Genomic DNA, 24,229 nt, shown 5'->3' on the forward strand with positions numbered 1-24,229 from the left:
GCAATTATGTGATCTCTGATGCTATAGTAATACTTTATGTGAATTTATTTGGCTTGCAGTGTCATTTGTTAACTGCCTTCCTAGTTAAACTATATTACTGAACTCATTAGACAAAATATTAATCCACAATAGTTGGTTTAAATAAGGCATGTAATAAAATTAAGTACACAGAATAAATAAACTATTTCCATTCACCATGCATCAACTGAGGGCCTTCACTGTTCAAGGCAGTATACCTTTTAATTTACTCCAGGAACTCTGTGAATACAAATTCCATGAAAAAAAAAAGATGCTATTTTCATGTTAGTTTTCATCACCTAGTGTTCAAAATTAACTCCTCCTAGTTCCCCTGGATAGCACAAGGGCATTCAAGTTAATCATTTTCCTTTGGTCTGTATCACTCAGAGAACAAAACTTCAGTTCTCCAATGTTGATTTCTTTCCTCCCTGAGTAAGAAAAACAAATAGTTTAAAACCCTTAACCCCATATTTGGTTTCTTCTTACCTATTCTAAGCATCAGCCACCATAGAAATGAAAGGGAGATAGGTATCAAAGGCCCTTTACCAGCTTCTCCCCACTCTCAGGAAGCAGAAGCCCATGTTATGTTGTTGGATTACCATCCCTTTATGTTATATACAAAGTATTTTCAGACTGCTGTTCTCCACATTTAGGCCCATGCCTGAATTAAGTGCCACCGTGAGACTCAACTTTCCTATGCATACTAATTTGATGTAAGGCATTATCTCCCTGTGGCTTTCAGAGCCATTTGTGGTCCTGACAGTCCTCTCATCCATACAACCTATAATTTTCCTAAGAAGAAGGCACTTTTTCAAAACATTTGCTCCAATAAAAGACCTACTTACAAGTCTCTTTCCTTAAAAATTACTTGAGAAGCAAAAAACAAAACCCAACTGTTCAATATATAAGCTGCTGGTACATGACAATTTTTACAATAGTATTACCTAGGATATACAGAATAGGAAAGGGATCAATTCTACCCTAACGTTGCCCTCCTCCCCCACCACCAGTGCCATTAAATAACAAGTCTGTCATCATTCTACAATAGTCAGATCTGGACATTCTAAAAAGCTACAACCCAAAAAGTCAGAATTCCAATGATGTTTTCTCTTTTCACACTACAATCACAGGTCGGTTTATCACTGGATTCTTGTTTATGTTATCAACATTCCCACTCAGAAGGAACAAACAGCAAGTCAAAGTGAAGGAACATTTGCAGTTAAGAGGAAGGACTATGCCACTGGTCAGGAAAACCATCTCTGGGTCAATCTCACGAGGAGGTTTAAGGCAGAAAGGAAACTGGACCAAAGATCCTCAGAGAAATAAGGAAAAATCTCAGTTTCACAAAATTTTGTTACCTAAGGAAGTTTCCCCAGCACCTATCAAATTGGACCCCAAATGTCCTTAATATGACAGTTTGGTCAATGCCTCCAAAAGCAGAGGACAGATTAGAAATAAAAGCTTGTAATGCATCTTAAGACTTCCAGGCCATTTTATTTTCTTAGAGAAAGATAACTAATGAGGGAAGTCTACACAGATATTCTCTAGGAGCAAACAACTAGTCATGCTGAATAAAAGAAATACAAAGCCATTCTCTCAGTGGCCATGACCATCCAATTACAAATATAATTCTTACTTCTTGTAAACACTTGAAATGATGGCTTGGTTGATCTGAAAAGATACCAAGCACCCCTGTGAAGTCTGGTCAGTGTTACTGAAAGTCCCAAATATGTGCTCCGAGGACACAAGTACTGGAGGAAGGCTCAGGGATTTATAATGCCCCCTTCAGAACCAAACACGGTAGGAATTAAAATAATGTAGTATAGCAACAAGTTTACTAGAGAGCTCCTGGAAGAAGCAAATATTTCAGCTGCTCAATTGATTTCACCCTAAAAAGGAATATTAAGTCTCTGTCCAGACACTCTATCAATTGAGGATTTCACCAAATACTCTGAATAGCGGATGATCCTGCTTAACCCCCAATGCTCCATCCCTAAGTAGCAAGGCTCCAAGAGTTACCCCTTGTGTAAGTGGCATGGACTACATTCACAGTGAGAAGCAGGTTCTCATCCCAAGCTAATAAAGACTGCGTCTGTACTCAGACTAGCAGTCCAGAGCAGACAGTTGGCAAATCGGAAAGGTAATCTTCATCCCCACTCATTCCATACCTTTTCTGATTTTGCCTTCCTGGCATTGTGCACGAACCTGCGACCCAGCTTCTTGGCATACCAGATAGAGGCAAACATAGCGATGCCAATGGAAGGAATTCACAATGAAGCTGCTGCACAATCAACTTCCCACCTCGGCTCAGAGACAAACGGAATCCGGCTGGAGCTGTCACTTGCAGGCTGTTGCTTTCTCAGTTCCTCTCATGCTGGTTAGCCGAGGGAGAGGGTGGGAGGAAGGAGGGGGTTGGGGGAAGGCAGTCCTGTTTGGCCGGTCTGCAGGTATATTTACATCCTGCCAGCAGGAGGTCCGGGTGAGGCGGGTGCTGCCTTCAGGAGCCGGCTCTTACACATCCAGTCGCTAAGTATCTGTCTGCAGTCCTTGGGCACCGTCACCAAACTCCATGTGTGTCAGGAGGAAAGGAAGCCGCAGTCAACTCCTCCGGGAGGTGGCTCACCTCCCGATCTAGGCTCCGGCATTTGCACTCCTCGCTTGGCTTCCCTCTGTCTTGACAGTACGTGCTGGCGGCAGTGGCCGCGGAAAGACAGATCCACATACAGCCTCGCAGGTAAATCAGCCAATACAGGAGCTGCCAGGCATTGGGGGAGAGGCAAGGCCACCACGGAGCTGGCCCTGAGGGCACAAACAGGTGTCCCTGGAGCCTGAATCCTGCTCTGAACCTCCAAGAATTTCCAGCTGTTAGGATGGCTGGAAACAGAAGTGTCCCTCCTTTGTCCCCTCCTCAACTTCTTTCGTCCAAGGAAAAGTCTTATCTCTAATTATCAGCCATTGTTATCTACAGCTTGCAAGAGCAACACTTTATTTCTTTGGAGACTGGACTGGGACAAAGGGCAAAGTGAGGAAGAAACAGTGCACTCCTAAATGCTAGGGTAGATGTCCTTAGTTTTCAAACTCCTGGGTTCTACTCTAAAGCAACCAGGGCCTCTTTTATAAGCACACATTTTCTCAAATTTCAATGACTGGGAGATGGGAGAGGGGCTTAAATCTACCTTTAAACTAAAGTGCAGCAATCTTCTCCTTTTTAACCCCAGGGTTTTCTTGCAGTAATATCCAGTGTTAGATGAAGAACTGTAATAATCGCTTTTGGGAAGACAGATTTACAGCAAACTCTTAAACCATGCTCCTTTGAAGAATTTTCACTTTTGATTCTACCACCAGGTGCTTTCAATTCCAAGTATCTTATTAGGGCTTAGACTATTATGTGAGGCTTTTTAAAGATAAAGTCAATTTTAAGGGACAAGTCTTTCCTCCAATGAGAGATAATGGTTAAGCTTTCCCCATCCTACTAGAGGGCAAAAAAATAGACTGCTCATGTTGGCAGGGAAAATTTTCCTTCCAATGACAGGTGAGACTCAATCCAGTAAATGTTTTCCAGCTGATCTGACAGAACTACCCTAAGAGCACCTATGGTCCAAAGAATGTCAACACACTTACAGATTTTGGAAAAGAATTCCCTTCTCTCACTCTAAGTCACTTGAGGTTTACTTTCAAAGAGAGTTGGGTCTTCAGTCAACCAAAAGCTCTTTTATAAGATGTGCTGAATTCCTTCCTTATCTGTGGGGTATACATTCCAAGATCCCCAGTGGATCCCTGAAACCATGGATGGTACCAAACCAAACCATGGATGGTACCTATATATACTATATATTTTTTTCCTATACATACATATCTATGATAATGATAATGTTTAACTTATATTAGTAACAAGAAGAGATTAACAGTAACTAATAATAAAAAAGAACAGTTCTAACAATATGTTGTAAGGAAAGTTACGTGAGTATGGTCTCTCAAAAATAACTGATTATATTGTACTCATCCTTCTTCTTATGATAATGTGAGATGATACAATGCCTACATGATTAGATTAAGTGAGGTATGTGACGTCAGGCATTGTGATATAGCCTTAGGCTACAGCTGACTTTCCCCAGATAAGTCTTTTTTGGTTGGTTTTTTGTTTGTTTTTGTTTTTGTTTTTAATATAATTTACTGTCAAGTTAGCTAACATACAGTGTATACAGTGTGCTCTTGGTTTTGAAGGTAGATTCTCATGATTCATTGCTTACATACAACACTCAGTGCTCATCCCAACAAGTGCCCTCCTCAATGCCCATCACCCACTTTTCTCTTTCCCCCATCCCTCCCATCAACCCTCAGTTTGTTCTCTGTATTTAAGTCTCTTATGGGTGTGCCTCCCTCTCTGTTTGAAACTATTTTTTCCCCTTCCCTTCCCCCATGGTCTTCTGTTAAGTTTCTCAAGTTCCACATATGAGTGAAAACATGAGATCTGTCTTTCTCTGATTATTTCACTTAGCATAATACCCTCCATTTCCAACCACATTGTTGCAAATGGCAGGATTTCATTCTTTCTCTGTGCCAAGTAGTATTCCATTGTATACATAAACCATCTCTTCTTTATCCATTCATCAGTTGATGGACATTTGAGCTCTTTCCATGATTTGGCCATTGTTGACAGCACTGCTATAAACATTGAGGTATAAGTGTCCTTATGAATCAGCACTCCTATATCCTTTGGATAAATTCCTAGTAGTGTTGTTGCTGGGTCATAGGGTAGTTCTATTTTTTATTTTTTGAGGAACCTCCACACTGTTTTCCAGAGGGGCTGCACCAGTTTGCATTCCCACCAACAGTGCAGGTCTTAAAGAGGATTATCTGCTTCCTTACAGTGGTTGACTGCAGGTAGCTGATACCTCAGAAGTAAACCCATAGATAAGGTGGGATTCCTATAGTAGATATCCTTGTAGGAACTGAAGGCAGAACAAGACAGTGTAGGATAGGACAGTGGTAGTCAAGACCCATGTCTATGTTACTTGCTAAGGTAACAATGGTGCTTTAAGTGGTGGTTAGCACAATGAAATCAATGTATGTTTGTTGAATGAATAAACAACCTGAGTGCTAACACTGGCTTTGCTTCTAAGCTCCTTGTTCTCTTTGATCTGCCTCATCTGTACAGCAAGACAATAATGCAGATGATTTTTAAGGCCCCTCTCTGCCCTCTAAGTCTATGATTCTGATTATGAGTCTTCATGTGAGTACTGAACAGAAATGTGTGATATTCACCAGGGCTAAGGCTCTGGCAAAATGACTCAGTGATCTGAAAAGCTAACAGCAGAACCCTTGGGGCAACCCAGATCCTTCTACCTTCTTCAATGTGCATACCTGCCACCCACAGTTTGGTTTTGCCATCAGCTGTTTCTTTTGCCCCATGTTCTGACTTCCTATGAATGTGACTTTTTTTGAATTTCCTTTTGTCACTCTTCAACAGCCCCTGTGCAAAATTTTCCACATCGCACCCTGTAGCCTTTGGGGGAAAAGTGCCATAAAAATCCAGCAAATAAGTAAATGATAACTCCTGCTTAGTTTTCAAAGAGCTACTCAGCAGGATCACAGCTTACCCTAATATGATGCTAAAGGTATTCATTACTCCTGCATACAAGGTTGTCCAAACCATGTTTTAGTTGAAAGACTATTCAGTGAACAGAATAAAGTAGATAGAAAGGGGAAAGGTGGGGGGCAACCCTCCCAAAATTAATGAGTAGAAATTTCTGTTTTTAATATTTTAAGATGGAATTAGTCCATAAAGAGGTGAGAAAAAAAATGTTGAGCTTTCAAACCACTGATATCATAGAGGGAATCAAAGAATGTTAATTTACTCTGATGGGACTGCCAGATCAGAAAATAATGTTTGCACTTTCTTCATAAGATAAGATTTCCTAAGTCACTAAAACTGGAGCTTGGAGAGATCTTTGATGTTTGATCATTTTGTTGGTTGGTTTTGCTTTTATATTCAACCTTTAATGACCTTCTTCACACACCTGACCCAGAGGCTTTATTAACTTTTACAGGATGGAGTTCTCAAGAAAATAAATTGGGCCTACCAGCTAAGATTTTACTTTGAAAATAACAAGAATAACTACTGTTCCTTAAACAGACAATTGGTGGTAGAAAGGACAGTGTGGAGTAAGTCATTTGTAGTCAAGACCCATGCCCATGTTAATGCTTAGCACAATGTAGGTGTCCAAACTATATTTATTCAAAGTGTCTATGGCGAAACAGGAAAAGCCTCAAACTGGAAAGACTAGAAGAGTTGATAGAAGCATAGCCACAGATTTTCAGTTGTAAAAGTTTTTTGAAGATGGGTGCCTTGTCAATGGGATGAAGTCATGGCCATAGTTGTACAACCATCTTCCCTGGGTTCTCTCTGAGTGGATGTGTCTGCTGCAAAACAAGGCGGCAGCTGCCTACAGTAACTTCTAATAGTCTCTAACCCTTGCTCTGCTGATCGAGATAAATAACTTTTGCAGCTCTGCTGTGTCAGGGAAACAAGTTTTCAGATGCTTTCCATCTGTATATCATCAGTACCTGGACAGACTTTTTCCTTTATAATTTCTTTTTTAATACCTCTCATATGACAGAGCCTACCAGTGCAGCTGACTATGAGAGGCAACATTAATCCTTTTAAGCAGCTTTGGGTTCATGCCTCAACACACACACTGTGTGAGCCTCCCCTGAATTCTCAAGGTAAATGCAATGTTTAAATCAAGCAATTAAGTATTACACAACTACATTTTCTGCCTAGCACGTGAATGATTTCCTTTCAAAAAACACCTAAATATATCACAGATAATTATAATAACAGAGTAAACATTAAACCCTAGAAACTAGTATGTGGTAGCTTGAAAATCTATCTAGGTTAGGCGTTTAACATACACCAAAGAAAATGCATGTTTGAGACATAAACAAGTTAATGTACGGAACCAATAAACGTTCAGATATTTGAGTTGCTTGCATATGTGACATTCATATTTATAGTCCTTTGGTTAACATCTGATATTATCCTATTATTAAAAATCAGGTGTCAGATACATACCACAACAAATTTGTGACTGAAAGAGTATAAACAGAATATTTAACTTTAATTCACAGGAATACCAAGATGTTGGTATCAGTTACCTCTATAGAGAGTAGTGGGAAAGGAAGATAAAAACAGTTACATTTTGCTCTGTATGGTTGTGTAATATGTGAGTCTTCTACAATGAGAATATATCAGTATTGTTACTTGTATGACTAAAAAAGTAAGCAATACTTTTCCACAAAAATGTATTGATTTTTATTTCACATCAAACACTAGGGGCCCCAAAATGAATAAGATCTAATCCCTCCTTTCAGGGAGTCCTATATGATTGGGAGAACAAATGTATAAAGAAATGTCAGTGTGGGATGGCTTTCTAACAGATGTGTGAAAAATAATGTGGGAAATCAGGAAGAATATAAGTTTTTTGGTTTCTTTATGATAAAAGCACAATAATAAATGTTAGCTGGAAAAAGCACAATAATTAGTACCAATGTATATAAAAAGGCAAAGGAATAGCTTAATCTCTCTGTACGTTTTATTTGTATGAATAGCAAAAATGGTCACTATAACTTTATATGTATATCAGAATGAATGTGTACAAACTGACCCAGTTGCACATGGATATATTTCTGCCTTGAAGAGACAATCAGTTACAGACAAGTGTGGAAAAAATATTGGAACTACTATAAATAATAAGCCCATTGAATCTCATTATAATGGGCTAAACCTATCTCTTTTTTTCTGATTCCAAAATCATCAAAACTAATTCTTTGGCGTTTGAATATCTCACATACCTTTTCTTTTAAATGTGTACTCATGATATTTAGTCATCTTGAGATGTAAGCGAGTAATATGACACTACCCGTGTGCCTACCACCTAGATTTAATGAATGTTATTAACATGTTGCCATATTTGATTCAGATTCATTTTAAAGAAGTAAACCCTTTATAATATAATCAAAATCTCTCCACCCCACCTAACCTCAAATTCATCTCAAAGTAATGTGTACTAACTATTCTTGTACTTCTCTAAGTACATATAACTTTATCTACAGGAGGTAATTCAAAATATAATTGACAGATCATAGGATATGTCCATCTTGAACTTTCATTAAAAAATTCTCACCAACTTATATAATTAGTAGTTTAATACAAGTGTTATATTATAGATGACATGGTATAATACGACCTCATAATTTTTCCCAAACATCATACGTAATGTTATATTCTTGTTTGCATGTGCCTTGTCTTGATTGCTAGTGAGACTTAGCATCTTATATGTTTATTGGAAATTTGAACTGTCTTCTGTTCATAGCCTTTGCCCATTTTTAAGTTAAGTTATATTTATCTTATTGATTTGTGGAATTATTTTATGTATTCTGGACACTGATTCCTTGTTTATTATAGGTGCTGAAAATATTGCCTCCCAATCGCTGACTCTTTTAAACTTCATTTATGTTTTATTATACACATATGAATCCTCACTAAAAATTAAAATATACTAAAATTTATCAACATTTTCTTTCATGCTGTGTACATTCAAAGTTCATAAGTACATTATCTTATATTTTCTTCTAAACATTTTTTTCCTTTTCACAAGTAAATTTTCATTTAAGTTAATACTGCAAAATAGAAACCGATTTTTCCCCATATGTATGGCCAGTTGTCTATCTTCATTTAAAATTTTTTTGCTGGTATATAAGAATGTTATTCCTTTTCCTTACTGACTCCTAATGCTACTAAGTAATATATCTAGATCATAGGAATGTGCATATAATTGTTTCTGGGCTCTTTTTGGATTGTTCTATTTTTATTTACCTGGGTCAATATCACATATATCAATATGTTTTAGAATAAATATTAATATCAGAGGGGCTATTCATCCTTTTAATTTGATATAATTTTTCAAATTAATTTTTATAAAGTTGGACAATTGATCATTTCATTACTACACCCAATATTCCCTATTATTAATTTACAGCATTTTGGTTCTCTCTTATAGTAGTGCCATTTCCAACCAAATCAGTCATTATCAGCATCATTATTTTTTTACAGTTAAAGGTTACTCAAAACAACTCTCACATGCTATCCATTTATTTTTTCATCTTTATTTTTAGCATCTGAGACCTCCTAAACTCCCTTCTTACTAATGTGCATACTGTAATAGTTATTTTTGCAAAAAATCTGTGATAATTAAACATACTCAATCTTTTTATATTTTTCCTGAACAGCCTACATTCAGCTTAGAGTTTGAATGATAGTATAGGGAAACGGGAGATATCTAGATTGACAGTGATTTTCCCTCAGCACTTGGAAGACATTATTTCGTACTGTTTTCTGTCATCTATTTTTATGAAAGCAGTTTGCTGTCAATCAAATTGTTCAATTGTAAGAACTATATCTCTTTTTAATGGTTTTTTTTGAAGATTTTGGTTTCTTAGTCTTTGTTGAACTGCAATTTCAATACAATGTTTTTTCCTAGAATTCTGCTTGGAACTCATTATGGTTCTTTGATCTGATAATTAAAAAAAATTCTTGGGGCACCTCAGTGGCTCAGTCAGTTAAGTGTCCAACTCTTGATTTCAGCTCAGGTCATCATTTCACGGTTCGTGGATTGAGCCCCACAGAGGGCTCTGCTCTGTCAGCACAGGATTCTCTCTCTCCCTCTCCCTCTGCCTCTCTTTCTTATGCACACATGTTCTCTATATCTCTTTAGATAAATAAATAAACATTAGAAAAATTCCTAGTGTTTTTAAATATTCCCCCTCATTCTCTCTATTCTCTTCTTCAAAAATCTATAATATTTTTCCTGGACCATTTAATTTGACCCATATTATTGCTTCATATATCTCTTACTATTCTTCTTTCTCCTTTCTTTGTGCTATTTTCAGGGTTATACCCTTAGCTCTAATTACTGGTTTCATCTTAAGTTTTAATATATTATTTTCCTTATTATAGAGTGCTTATTGTTAATGGATTATACATATATATATATATATATATATATATATATACACATATATATAATTTCTAGAGAGTTTATGCATTTCATTTTTAAATCTACCTGATCTTTTATAATGGTATTATGGTTTTTTTTTATTATGATATTTATTCCTTCCTTTGTCATGTTTTTAATTTAAAACACATTTGATTTGTAGTTGTTTTCTGTTACTCTTATAACCTAATTTTCTGGGAAGTCTAATCCTGCTGATTCCATTCATGGTGGATAGTTTCTATATATATCTGTATATTTTTATTCTAAAATCTTCTTTAGTAAAAGAAGTGGGAGTCCCAGAGGCTTTTAGTTACGTGACTGTTGCTACAGAATAATTTGCATATCCTTCTGCTAGTTGCCCAGAGGTTTCACTAGCCCAGGAGCACCTTCATGTTTAATATTCAGTTTAGTGTTATTCTCCCCACACAAAAGGGTCAAGCTTACTTTTCTCTTTTCCTACTAATAATAAAAACCCACTTCTTTATTGCTTTCCTGAGCTAATGAATAAAGTTGTCCTGTTTTGTTTTGTTCTTTATTTTACAGACAGAGAGGGAAAGAGAGAGAGCACCAGCAGGGGAAATGGGCAGAGGAAGAGAGAGAGATCCCAAGCAGGCTCCATGCTCAGTGGAGAACCCTACATGGGGCTCTAGCCCATGACCCTGGGTTCATGACCTGAGCCAAAATTAAGACTTAGTCCCTCAGCTGACTGAGCCACCCAGATGCCCCAATGAATAAAGGTTTTCAGGAGCTCTGTTATTAAATGACAATCCTTAGTTTTCTGTGTTATGCAATAGTCTCTGTTTCATTTCTCTTCCTTTGGTGATCATAAGTCCAACTGTCTTGTCCTGCACAGGCATCAATACTCCTGCACTCTGACCCAAGGGCTCATACTGAGCCCCACATACCCCTAGGATGCCATCATCAGTTCAAGATATCACTGCTCTGGCCATCATTTTATACAAACTTAAACAAGTCAAACTGGCATGCCTCTACATTAACCCCAAAACAAACTGAAGAATTTAACTGGGCTACACATGAGGTTTTAGTGTTTAAAAACATAACTGACAATAGTATGTATAAAATGTATTGTTAAGTGTTTCATGTGAGAAATTCCAGGAAGTCATCTAATTAAAATGCTGTTCAAAAATCACTATATATAATAATCAATGGCCTAGAATTAACAGTGTGATAGACCACCATCACCACCACCACCACCACCACCACCACCACCACCACATTTGTGACCTTGGACAAGTAATGTTGAGTCTATAAAATGGGGTAATAATGGAAACTATACCACTGTGTTGATAATAAGGATCAAATGAAATAATATATGTGAACTATTTAGAGTGGTGCCTGGCGCACACTATGGGTATGATAAAAATGTTTCACAAACATCTCTTTTCTGGGCCAGATGAATATTTTCTTAAGCTTTCTGAAAAGTTTTTTTTTTTCTTTTTTGAGTCTTAGAGACTCTCTTCATTTTACAGATCACTCATAAAAAGAAAAACTCAAATGAATCCTGAAATTATAGAGTAGTTTTGAATCCATGTGTTATGATTTGCCCACATGCTTACAATTAAATTTTGCTATAATTGAGGATGTAGATTGATATGGCAATAACTATCAAAAGGAATGCATTGCTGAGTGAATATAGGTGAGAAGCAAAGTAGAAGAACATCAAGCCAGCAGCTAAGAAAAAAATGAGTATCTAATGGAACATGCAAGAACCTTGACTTGTAATAACAAAAAACAATGCAATACACAAGACCAAAGATAGTTTTCCCTAAACAGCTACACAGTGTTAAAAAGTAGTTGAGTGATTCTGTAACAGAGAATTCAGTTCAGTCTCTTCAAATCTTCCTGCCTTGCCAAAGCATGCTACAAATACAATCATTTCAACACCACTCATGTGACCTGAGAGCATTGGAATAAGGACATTCCTATCAATTACAATTCATTACACAGTCCAGTACTGTACCTATCTCAACAACAGAAATATTCCCATCCACGGAAGTGAAGTGCTAATTTGGGAGTCAATGCTCTTAGTTTTATTTTTATCAGTCATCTTACCTCTGGGTATTGCACTATATAATCAATTTCTAAATCCCTCTTAAAATCAACTAATCTATCAGTCCATAATTTTATGACCCAAAAATTGATCTGTAAGTCAATGATCGTTCAAGTCCAATTGCCATTCTTGATGAAGTTTTAGTCTTGCAGTGTCACCTTTTGGGTCCTCACAAAAGCAGTTTCTATTTTCCTGACATACTACATGTACTTGCATCTTTCTATGTGCGATTTCCCCCATTATAGTCCTTTCTGTCCACCACTTCCTGCTGCCTGCTATTCTATATGTCATAAATCCTTATACATGTTCTGGGACTGTCCCAATAATTCTCTATGAAACACTTCCTGATCCCTCCAGACAGAGCCAGTTTGTACTCTTGTGCTAAAACTAACATTTCGTATTGCAGTTTGTACTATCTCAGGTTTAGCTCTTATTACATTCATTTGTGACTACTTTAAATATTGTCCCCTAAATGACTATGAACAATTCAAAAAAATTTTCCATGCCTATTTCTTTTTGTATCCTCAAGGATCTGAATAGTCTTTTGCATATAGCAGGCACTCAATAAATATATTTGAATAATTTAATAGTTATTTGCTGAGTGAATGAACAAATGAGTGAGCATATCAGTTAAATTAAGCTGCTTCATACCCCTGAGAGAAAACAGGACGGCACTGTATAGACATACATTAAGCATTTATTATTACCTTCTATTTGTATTTTTACTTCATATTCATCTGCATACTGTAAGAGATAAATCAAAGTTTCTATAAGAACGGCTCAAAGTGCTTTGAAAAACATTGCAAAAGGTAAATCAGTGAAACTTCTTGATGCATGGCCTACAAGCTATCAATTTATTCACTCTGTAATTCCTCCCCTCCTTAGGTAGGTACAGGTGATTTTTTTACACAATTTAATAAAAACCAGGCGTGCCTGGGTGGTTGGGTCAGTTAAGTGCACCCCACTCTTGATTTGGGTTCAGATCATTATTTCATGGTTGTAAGATGAATCCTCGTGTAGGGCTTGGGCTCCATACTGACAGCATGGAGACTGCTTGGGATTCTCTCTCTCTCTCTCTCTCTCTCTCTCTCTCTTCTCATTCTGCCTATCCCCCTACTCATGCATATGCTATTTTCACAGTGCACACACACTCTCTTTCTCTCAAAAACAAATAAATATTTAAAACTAAATACATAAATGAAACCAAATACATAAATAAGCAAACTGACTCCTTCTTTCATTTCCTTAAAAATGAGACCTATTAATGAAAACATACAAAGTATTCCTTTTCCATCCTGCCACCTACCTGAAAGAGAAGCAGCAGCTGCTGAAATCCTAAGTGCAAATGTCAACTACAGATAGTGTTACTGGAAATATTCCTGATGTTAGTGGCAACCTCTCTCCAGCTTAAAGAATATATTAGTAAAAAAAAAAAAAAAAAAAAAAAAAAAAACTAATAGTATCACCATGTTGTACCTTCACAGCTGAATAGAGAGAAAAGGGAAGGAGACTGACTTGCTAGGTGCCTGCCCTATGTCAGCTACTTTACCTTAAACATGTTTATACGAAATTAAAGCACTTTGTCTTTAAGATATATAAATTCTTTCGCCCACTAAAGTACTTAACATTCCTTATTTCAGTATTTACAAATCTCATACATTTTTAATCATATTCATATACTACCTCTGTTGTTGTTTACTTTTTAAATTTAATTTGACTCACTTTTTTATTTAAATATTTTTTAAGTTTATTTATTTTGCAAGAGAGAGAGGGAGAGAGAGCGAGCATGGGGGAAGGGCAGTGAGAGGGAGAGAGAGAGAGAGAGAGAGAGAGAGAGAGTATGGCAGAGGGAGCATGAGAGTGAGAGAGAGAGAGAGAGAGAGAGAGAGAGAGAAAATTCCAAGCAGGCTCTGTGCTGTCAGTGCAGAACGCCATATGGGGCTTGATCCCACGAACAGGAAATCATGGCCGCAGCTGAAATCAAGAGTCGGACGCTTAACTGATTGATCCACCCAACCACTCTTAAATAAACTTTTAAAAGACAATTTGTCACGAAAATAAACAAAAATAAGGCTCGTCTTCTATACGTAATAAGTAACACACAAATATTACAATAAAATATAATATTAATAAGATTAAAAAGTAAAATAAAAGCCAGGAATAATTTTTAAAGACTAAATGAAAAGAGAATCAATGGTTATATTGTAGTTCCATTTTTTTCTAATTTAAATCAAAATTAAAGTATAAATTTAAAAAAATACCTGCCAAGTACCATCTTCAGTGGAAAACATTCTCATCTCATGTAATCACCTCAAGATACCTCCGAGTCAAATAATATTATCTTCCTTTTACAAATTAGGAAATTACATTTCTCAGAAATTAAGTAACTTATTCAGGGCCATTTTCCTAGAAGAATTAGGCTTTGAATCCTGCATTGTCCCTCACTTCTTGATTTTCAAAACTTATCTGGTCTTCAATATTCCTATCTTTAAGACACAGTACAATAGTACAGGAAGTATCACGCATTGGCTTATGATGAAATGAAAGTAAATGAAATGGAGAAGGAGCAAGTGCTATAACTTCAGATAACATTCACTCACCCATGAGCTGGCGTGGGGAAGACAGGCTTTAAAAGAAAGAAAATCTGAGTTGGTCCTTAGAAAACAGATAAAAAGAAAAAAAGACATTTGTTTGCCAGGAAAAACAGCATGAGTTAAAGTAAAAGGGTTGGAAAGTATGAGGCATATTTGAGAAAAAGTAGAAAGTGAGGAAGAAAAGGCAATAGCTATACTATAATTAGACAAATGTCAATAAATGTTTAATCATGATAAACATGTTCAGAGTTGGATATCAGGGAGAATGATGAAGGCAGCAGATATATTCAGGGTCTTAATTAGGCATATAGTGGTAGGAAAAAAGGCCAGGAGAAATAGAAGAAACATTTTGTCTTGATACCCTAGATTAAATTTGGATCCCAATTGACTTCTTTGGCATAATATGTTAACTTCTCAAAAAATTTATTACAACGGCAATTATCTATTTAGTACATGTATTTTCCTTGCTTTCCTTGTAGGACATTCCACAAAAGCAGGAACCATGCCTGTCTTTTCATCATTGCTGAAATAAAGTGCCTGGTGCATAATAAATGCATGAATGAAAGAAGGAATAACTGAGGAGACAGAATCTGTAAAACCTAACAGATGCTTTATAGGTTAAGAACAGGAAGTCCAAAGCAGCTGAAGATTTGAGGCCAGGTGGGGTGGGAGGACTTGAAGATACCTCTAAGACAAAAGAAGATTTTGCTTTACAGTGTCCTCTTCTTCATTTTCCTATTTCTCTCCTTGCCTCATTAAAATTGTAAGTATTCTTTCTTTTTTAATGTTTCATTTATTTTTGAGAGTACAAGTGGGGAAGGGGCAGAGAGAGGGGGACAGAGAATCTGGAGTGGGCTCTGTGCTGACAGCAGCGAGCCTGATGTGGGGCTTGAACTCACAAGCTGCGCGATCATGACCTGAGCTGAAGTCGGAAGCTCAACTGACTGAGACACCCAGGTGTCCCGTAAGTATTCTTATTTTATAGTCTCTGCTTTAAATTTTCAGGGTTAAATTTCTTAGGCATTTAATTCTATCAGTTCCTAGATTTTTCTGATTCTTCCTCTTGGGTAGTAGTTTCCATGTGGGAGTTCTAAGCTTTATTTGTAAGTTCTTCTAAAGCAGAGCATTTTTTTTTTCAATAGGAAGTGTTATTGCAAATTATTTGGATGTTTTCTATTTCATTGCATTCTAAGGGTGTAACCTGTGCCTTGGGGATTTCCATATCGATATAAAAATAAAATGGGTAGGGGTGCCTGGTGACTCAGTTGGTTGAGCATCCATCCAAATCTTGATTTCAGCTTAGGCCATGATCTCACGGTTTGTAGGATCGAGCCCTGCAACAGCTCCTACACTGATAGTAGGGGTAGCCTGCTTGGGATTCTCTCTCTTTCTCTTTCTCTGCCCCTCCCCCATTTGCTTTCACTCTCTCTCTCTAAAAATAAATAAATAAACATTTAAAAAAAAGAAATGGGTAATGCTATGTTAACTTTTAGATATTTCAAGTTCTGATGGCCCCAGAAAATAGAGAAGTACATATGTCTAGTAAGAAATTTTATGAAAAAAAAATCTCACCTCCATTCATCCCTTTATTCAACACTTACTCCATGTTTCCAAGCAATGGGGAAATAATAATGAACTAAACAAATTAGGGGAGCTCACATTTTAGTATAGGGAAGAGAATAATAAGAAATATAAATAGCAACATATGTAGCCTATTAAATATAAATACATGCTGAAGAAAAATATAAAATAGGCAAATGGAATAAAGAGTGTTCAAAGCAGTTACATTTTTTGATAGGTTGATTAAGGTAAACTTCATTGAAAAAGTAAATTTTGAGCAAAGATCCTAAGGAAATGAAAGTAAGCCAAAAGGATACCTGGTGAAAAATACTCTATGTGACGTCCTTAAGAAGGGACTGTGGCTGGTGTGTTTGATGACAGTAAGGAGGTCAGTGTGGCGGAAGCACAGTGAGGAGACAGATGGTACAAAATAATGTCAGAGGGATAGAGGTGAGTGAATGGGGTGTGGGGAAAGTAGATCTTGTATGCTTCATAAGCTATCGTGGGCACTTCGGCTTTTCCTATAAATGAGGTGGGAAGCAACTTCAGAGGGGCAGAACAACATGACTAACAAATTAATAAGATTATTCTTGTAGCTGTCATGAAAAATATGACTGTAAGGAGTCAAAGCTGGAAGCAGAGATAACAGTTAAACTACTGCAATTATCAAGTTTAAAAGTAATGGTAGCTTAGGGTTGCCTGGGTGGCTCAGTCAGTTGAGCATCTGACTTTGGCTCAGGTCATGATCTTGCCAGTTCCTGAGTTTCAGCCCCTCATCTGGCTCTGTGCTGACAGCTCAGAGCCTGGAGCCTGCTTTAGATTTTATGGCTCCCTCTCTCTCTCTGCTCCTCCCTTGCTTGCATATTCTCTCTCTCTCTCTCTCTCTCTCTCTCTCTCTCTCTCTCTCAAAAATAACAAACATTAAAAAAATTTTTTTTAAGTAATGGTAGCTTGGGCAAAAGTACTGCCAATGGAAACAAAAACAGAGTTCAGGTTCTGGACATATTTTGAAGACAGCGAATGTGGGATGTGAGAAAGAGAAGAAGCAAGGATAACTCCAAACCTGCTGAGTTTACCACTGAATGAAATGAAGGGTGCAGATAGAACAGGTTTTTCAGGAAAAATAAGAAGTTAGGCTCTGAATAGGTTAAGTTTGAGATATCCTTTAGACATCTGAGTGGAAACATTGAGTAAGACTTGCTGAATATACAAATCTAACATTTTGAAGGAGATACTAGTATATAAATGGTATTTAAAATGATGGTCACTGGTTGAGAGAGTGAAAAAGCTCAAAGGTGAAGTCTTAAATCCATGGGATTTAAGTTGGATAGAAAAGACAGTAGGCTAGAAGAGAGGTGAGGATGAGAAAAAAAGGTGATAGGATCAATGAATTGTAAGACAAGGTAAAGGTCAAAAGATTGCTGGAGACAAGGTACAGACAGATATCTGAGGCTTATATTGCAGATGCTATGTTTTATGTGGTTAAAATGTTATCAAATCAAACATTTATCAATTTTTAATATGAGTTAAATACTTAAGCACTTATTTTATTTAATCATCAAAGAATTCTATGAGATGGCTCCAGCCTACACATAAGTAGACTCGGAGAAAATAAGTAGCTCGCTGGAGGTCACTCAACTAACTGTGGCACAATCTGAATCCAGCTAAAGTCTGACTCGGAATCCTGTCTCCCAACCACAAGTGGGGGCAGGGAGCCTGTCATCTGGCACCAGTCCGTTTTACTTGGGGCAGGGACTATAGTCTTTGTTAGCCTGCTACCTGTGTTGGGACTCAGAAACCCCTCTCCCTATTCTCTCTACCATATCTCTTAACGACTTTGGTGAAGTACTGGATGAAGTCTTTGTGAAAGTTCCATTCTGTCTCAGAAGAGTTAAAGAAAGGTTTATTCGTGATTGGGCTGGATCCTGTCAGGAAGCAGTTCTAACCTGGGATCTCCCAAGAGAAAGAGGATTCTGGGGGACCGATACTACTACTTTGGAGTACATTAATCTAGTGTCCCATCTGTAGAGTCTCCTAAGAGTACTGACAAAGTAGATGATTAGCTAATTCATGGTAAGAATTGCAGAGTTGAAGTTCTAGAGGAAGATGGTAAGTAGAGGCATATATCTGGGACCTATCCTCATGGTGGGGATGGTTGTCCACCTAGAGGACTACCCACTGACCACAGGAAAATGCCTAGCCAGTAGGATAAAAATATGTAAATGTAGAATGGAAAAATCACTTTGGAAATGTAAAATAGTGGAACCATTTTGGAAAAGTTGGCAATTTTTTAAAAAGTAAAACCTATATTTATAATACTATTCCAGAAGTTCCACCCCTTGGGCATTTACCCAACAGAAATAAAAGCATATGCTCATTCAGATATTGCTATTTTGGAATAGCCAAAAGCTGAGGGAAAATGTCCATGAAGAGATGAAGAAGTAAACAAATTGTGTTATATTCCTACCATGAAATACTACTCAGCAATAAAAAGGAATGAACTGTTGATATGAGCAAAAGCATGAATGAATCTCAAAATAATCAGGCCCAGTGAAATAAGCCAGACCACATACCATAGTGATTCCATTTATATAAAATTCTAGAATATGTAAACAAATTTGTAGTTGACAAAAAGTGTGTCAGTCCTTGACTGGTGATTATTGGAGGAAGAGGAGGGAAGATTGACAAACATATACAAGGAAACTTCAGGGGATGGTAGATATGTTCATTATCTTGATTGTGGTGATGGATCTGTAGACATAAACAGATGTCAAAATCTATCAAATCAAACACATTAAATATGTGCAGTTTATTCTATGTCAATTATACCTCAATAAAGCTTGTAAAACAAACAAACAAAAAAGATGCTTAGCATTTAAAACTTGAATATATTCTGCTTTCCTAAGGGGGGGATATTAAAAAGATAAAATGACTTCATAAAAAAGAAAGAAATATAAAATAATAAAGAAAATAAGCAGAAACTAGGGCAAGTTAGCAAAAATACTTCTATTTCCTTTTTTAATTCTCTCTCTCCCTGACTGCTGTTCTTTTCTTCCCTCTCACCTACAGCAATTTTTCTAATGAAATTTCACACCTGTCCATTTCTGACACCATTTATATTTAGTAACAGTGCAAGTATCAACAATGTATTTTGGGTATATGTTTCTGTCTGAGCTGCACTGTCAGTGGATCAATACAGAATTTAAGAAAACTTGATTAATTCTATTTTTCTTTTCCATTTTATTTAGTTCAGTTTTCGTATAGAAACACATTTAACCATGGTACTTAATTTTGATTTCAGAAATTGATTTTTACTCTATTTTCTGCTGTTGCTTAGGAAAAAAGTTTTCGAAGTCTATACTTTAAACTATTCATCTCAGCAATCTTTGGCACACAAACTATTCTAAGAGATCCCAGGAATCCTCTGTGCTCCTTTTCTTTGCCAAAATGTAAGAAAATTAGAGGCCCCCACATTGGAAAGAAAAAAAAAAAAAGAAAATATCATTAAGGATCATGCATGCAACAACACATACTAGAATCTCATCCCATTTTCCATTCAGCATTTAAAAGGGCAGTGACACTATTTGAAACTATATTCAACAGCTTAAAAGCAACTCTAAATTAGGACCCCACATCCAGGAACATTTGGGAATTTAACTGCATCATGTTGGAAAGTCTTCCCCGATGGGCAAGGGCTGCTTCAGATTCAGGAACTGTGGGCCAAAATGATCAATTTGTTTCCTGTCGGCAAAGCTCAAATTACATTCTTGACTCAGTAACACTGAGCTCTTTCCAGCACATCCATTAAGGGAACTTGGCTCACATTGAGGATGTCTGTAAGACCCAATGTCTATGAGAACAACAATAACCCTTTCCAAGGGAGTATAGAACACTGGGTTCTGAGCATCAGGGCTTTCATCTCGGTACTGCAACCGCGCAAAAAACCTGCTGATATCTCTAGGCATTGGGATAGGACAAATTCAAACTCCCTCATTTCATTCACTGAAGCTCCATGGACCACATTTAAAAAAAAATTGATTTACAAACATGAGTAAGTAGTTACCCAACAGAAATAAGTATATATGAAAATAAGTTATGCAAGGAAATAATGCATTGGAATCAAGTAGCTTGACCCAAACAAGTGACAGAACAACCTCCCAGTTTTCATCCTGAAAAGGCATCACCAATTGGCAGGGCTTTTTTTTTTTTTTTTTTCCTAGCAATGTTCTAAGAGCCTTTGTCAATTATTTGATAGGTGCAAGGCATTGTGCTAATGCAGTTCATACCGTATCACAACCTGGCAAAGTCAGGAACTAACTGCCCTTTTGGTGCAGATCTCCTAATGGATCACTGCTTTGGTCTTTGTGCTTTAAATACACAAAATGTCCATTGGTAGGTAAATAGATATAGAAGATGTGATATATATACATGATGGAATATTACTAAGCCATGGAAAGTAATGAAATCTTGCCAACAACATGAATGGACCTACAGGAAGTCATGCTAAATGAAATAAGCCAGACAGAGAAAAGACAAATACCATATTATGTCACTTATACATAGAAACTAAAACACAAAACAAATGAACAAACAACAAAGAAACAGACTCATAAATATAGAGAACTGGTGGTTGCCAAAGGAGAGGAGGGTGGAGAGATGGGTAAATGGGAGAGGGATTAAGAAGTAAACTCAGTTTGGGGTGCCTGGGTGGCTCAGTGGATGAGCATCTGACTTTGGCTCAGGTCATGATCTCGTGGTTGAGAGTTCGAGCCCCGCGTTGGACTCTGTGCTGACAGCTCAGAGCCTGGAGCCTGTTTTGGATTCTGTGTCTCCCTCTCTCCGCCCCTCCCCACCCAATGATCTGTCTATCTCTGTCCCAAAAATAAATACAAACATTAAAAAAAAATTAAAAAAGAAGTAAACTCAGTTATTAAATAAATACGTCATAGGAATGAAAAGTACAGAATAGGAAGAATAGTCAAAAATATTGTAATACCCTATTGTGGTGAGTATTTCTTAATGTGTATAATGGTGGAATCACTATGTTGTATACCTAAAACTAATTCAATATTATACGTCAACGATAAGCCAATCATCAAACAAATCAATCATTCCACTAACCAATCAACCAGGTACATTCCCTCCTCAGGTGTCATGCCTCACCCTAACCTCTGCCTGGAATCCTCATTCCAAGATATCCATATAATCAACCCCTCACCCTCTTCATGTCTACTGAAGTGACACTTTTCTTTGGTTGTTCTTTTATTTTTCAACATGGCATTTATCAGCACCTAACATCATTTTCATGTATTTCTTTTCCCACCCTATCATTAGAATGCAAGCTCTATGTGGGCAGAGATTTTTGTCCTTGTTATTAATTACCTATAATGAAGCCTTTAGAAGTGGCTGTACATAATCACCACTTGTTATCATAAATTAGTAGGATAAAAACAAAAGCAATGCTTTTCAATAAATCCTCATTCTTAGTTTAAGGTTAACCAGTAGTTGTGCCAATAAGCCATGTTCACATAATTCCACCTAAACTTGTTCTGCAAAATAACAGGCTAAGCAATTTGATTAAGTGGTAATACTTCTGAGTTTACTAGAAAGTAGGCTTTGCTTTCCTGACACTTCCAATCCTGGTGGGAAGGAAAATGTTTAATCTGAAATAATTATATTTTATTAAATAGTTGTTTATCACTTATTCATCCATGTAACAAAATACAACCTTCATGTACAAGGCATTCTAGGCTAGGTGCAGGAGGTATAGAAGTGAGTAAGGCACAGTTTCTGACTTCAAGAAGGTTATAGTCTTATAAAAGAGACAGGATATGCTACAAGCTAAGACTCATTCAATGGATAAAAACTTGATAAGTAGAATAAAATGTGCTAAAATAGAGCAAAAAGATAAAATGCATTGAGAGTTCATAAGAGGGAGAAATTACAAAGACCGTATATTATAAAGTGCTAAACTGAATGTAATCAAATGCCAAACTATATGGCAGAGACAATAAAATGCTATTGCCTACCACTCCTGCAATTGAAATACACCAGGGATTGTGGTAAGCCTTCATGCAGAAAATAACATATGCCAAGACTCATATTTCTCTTCATTCCCTGTGAAAGGGCACTGAACATTAAACAGAGTACAACCCTGAATGATGTTTCCAGCTGTTCCTATGAGCAATTTCATAAGCTCAGTTTTGTTCTTTACTCCCAAATTTAGCAAACAAACTTAAAGTCTAGTATTAATTTTTCAAAGGTTAAATTTATCATTAGATTCATACAAAATTGATTAAATGCAACAAATCTAATAAATGAAAGTTGTTAGTTACATCACATGTGAAGTATTATTTTCCAAAAAATAGAGACAAACAGATTGCAACCTATATTTCAATAATTTATCTTATTCTTTCAAATAGTATAAATGCTACTAATTATTGTAGAAAGTCTGGAAATACACACCATAAAAGAAAAGTAAATTTCCCCTGTAATTCTGTTATTTACCTAAATGCTAGAAAATTGATGTATTTCCTTTTATAAATAGGTATACATACAGATGCAGAGGTAGTGATAAATGCACATACTCGTGTGGTTACTGATTACAATCTGCATCATGTTTTAGCCAATATTGCGGGAAACTGGACCACCATTCGATATGCTTTCAAGACATGATTACTTTTGGCTGCATCATAGTCCATCTCATGGATGTGCCAACTATTATAAACAATGCTATGATAAAATAAGTATACAAAATATTTATTTGCTTTCCTAATTATTTCCCTAGGATGAATTCCTAGAATAAGACTAAAATGGTGAAAACATTTTTGAGAATTTTATTAAGTGTTGCCAAATTGTCTTCCAAAATGTTACATGATATAAATCCTGTCCAGCAGTATCCTGGAGAGATCATCTTTGCACATTCTTGTCACCTGGAGTACTGCCATATCCTTTTCCTAATTTGATGCTCATTCATATTTTTATTTACATTGTTTTAAATATTGATTTAAAATATTTTAAGAACTTACTTGAATATCTGTGAATTGTCTAGAACACTGGTGATTTCTTTTAATTTTATTTTTTATTTTTTAAAATTTAGAACACTGGTGATTTTTTAAATTGATTTTTAAGAGCTCATTTTTAAAAAATTTTTAACATTTATTTACTACTGAGACAGACAGAGAGAGAGAGAGAGAGAGAGAGAGCGCAAGCAGAAAGGGCAGAAAGAGAGAGGGAGACACAGAATCTGAAGCAGGCTCCAGGCTCTGAGCTGTCAGCACAGAGTCTGAAACTGGGCTCAAACTCACCAGCCATGAGACCATAACCTGAGTCAAAGTCCAACACTCAACCAACTGAGCCACACAGGGGCTCCCTTAAGAGCTCCTTATAGTTTAAACATAATAACTGTCTTACTTGTGGCTTTTCAATTTTTTATATTTTAAACATAATATTTTTAAATTCTTATGTAGTCAAACCTAGGTGTTTTCTTTATTAATTCTCATATTGCATTTATGATTATGAAGGCCTTATCCCAACTAAGATCAATTACATATGGGCTTTTCATGGGTTTCTTTTTACATTAGCCTGTTAATATATCTGTAATTAACTTGCTGTTTGATGGTAGAAAAAATCAATAATGTGTATTGAATGAAGACTTGCCAAACAGTGTACTACAGTCATTATATGAATTATCTCTTATTTAATCCTCATAAACACCTTACAACTATTACTTACATTAATAATTGTTAAGGAGTAACTATTAATGTCCCTATTTTATACGTGAGGAAAGTTCAGAGAGATTGATTTACTTACCCATGGTAAATGATGTAGCTGGTGTTTAAACTCTGGCAGTCTCTAGAGCCTGCTCTCTTACTGCTCTTTTTATACTAACACAGAATGGCTCTATCTTGATTTTTCAATAAATAATCAAT

The 24,229-nt window shown here is 36.5% G+C and overlaps 1 protein-coding gene across 17 annotated transcripts in view; it reads right to left on the bottom strand.

Annotated features, from left to right (window-relative positions):
* DLG2 (discs large MAGUK scaffold protein 2) overlaps positions 1-24,229 on the bottom strand; it is a 2,060,086-nt gene that overhangs the window by 900,300 nt on the left and 1,135,557 nt on the right. The window contains exon 1 of one of the 17 annotated variants that reach the window (XM_086678467.1): positions 2,187-2,693. The exons of 15 other annotated variants lie outside the window; for them this stretch is intronic. In XM_086678467.1, the coding sequence (XP_086534593.1) occupies positions 2,187-2,264 (78 nt within the window). In that variant the 5' untranslated portion in view covers positions 2,265-2,693. Of the gene's footprint in view, positions 1-2,186; positions 2,694-24,229 lie in introns of those variants that run through there. One more of the 17 variants, XM_086678472.1, reaches the window with a different exon arrangement.

This window comes from Puma concolor, chromosome D1 (assembly GCF_028749965.1).
Source record: "Puma concolor isolate L17-30 chromosome D1, mPumCon1.1.hap2, whole genome shotgun sequence".
Taxonomy (NCBI): Eukaryota; Metazoa; Chordata; class Mammalia; order Carnivora; family Felidae; genus Puma; species Puma concolor.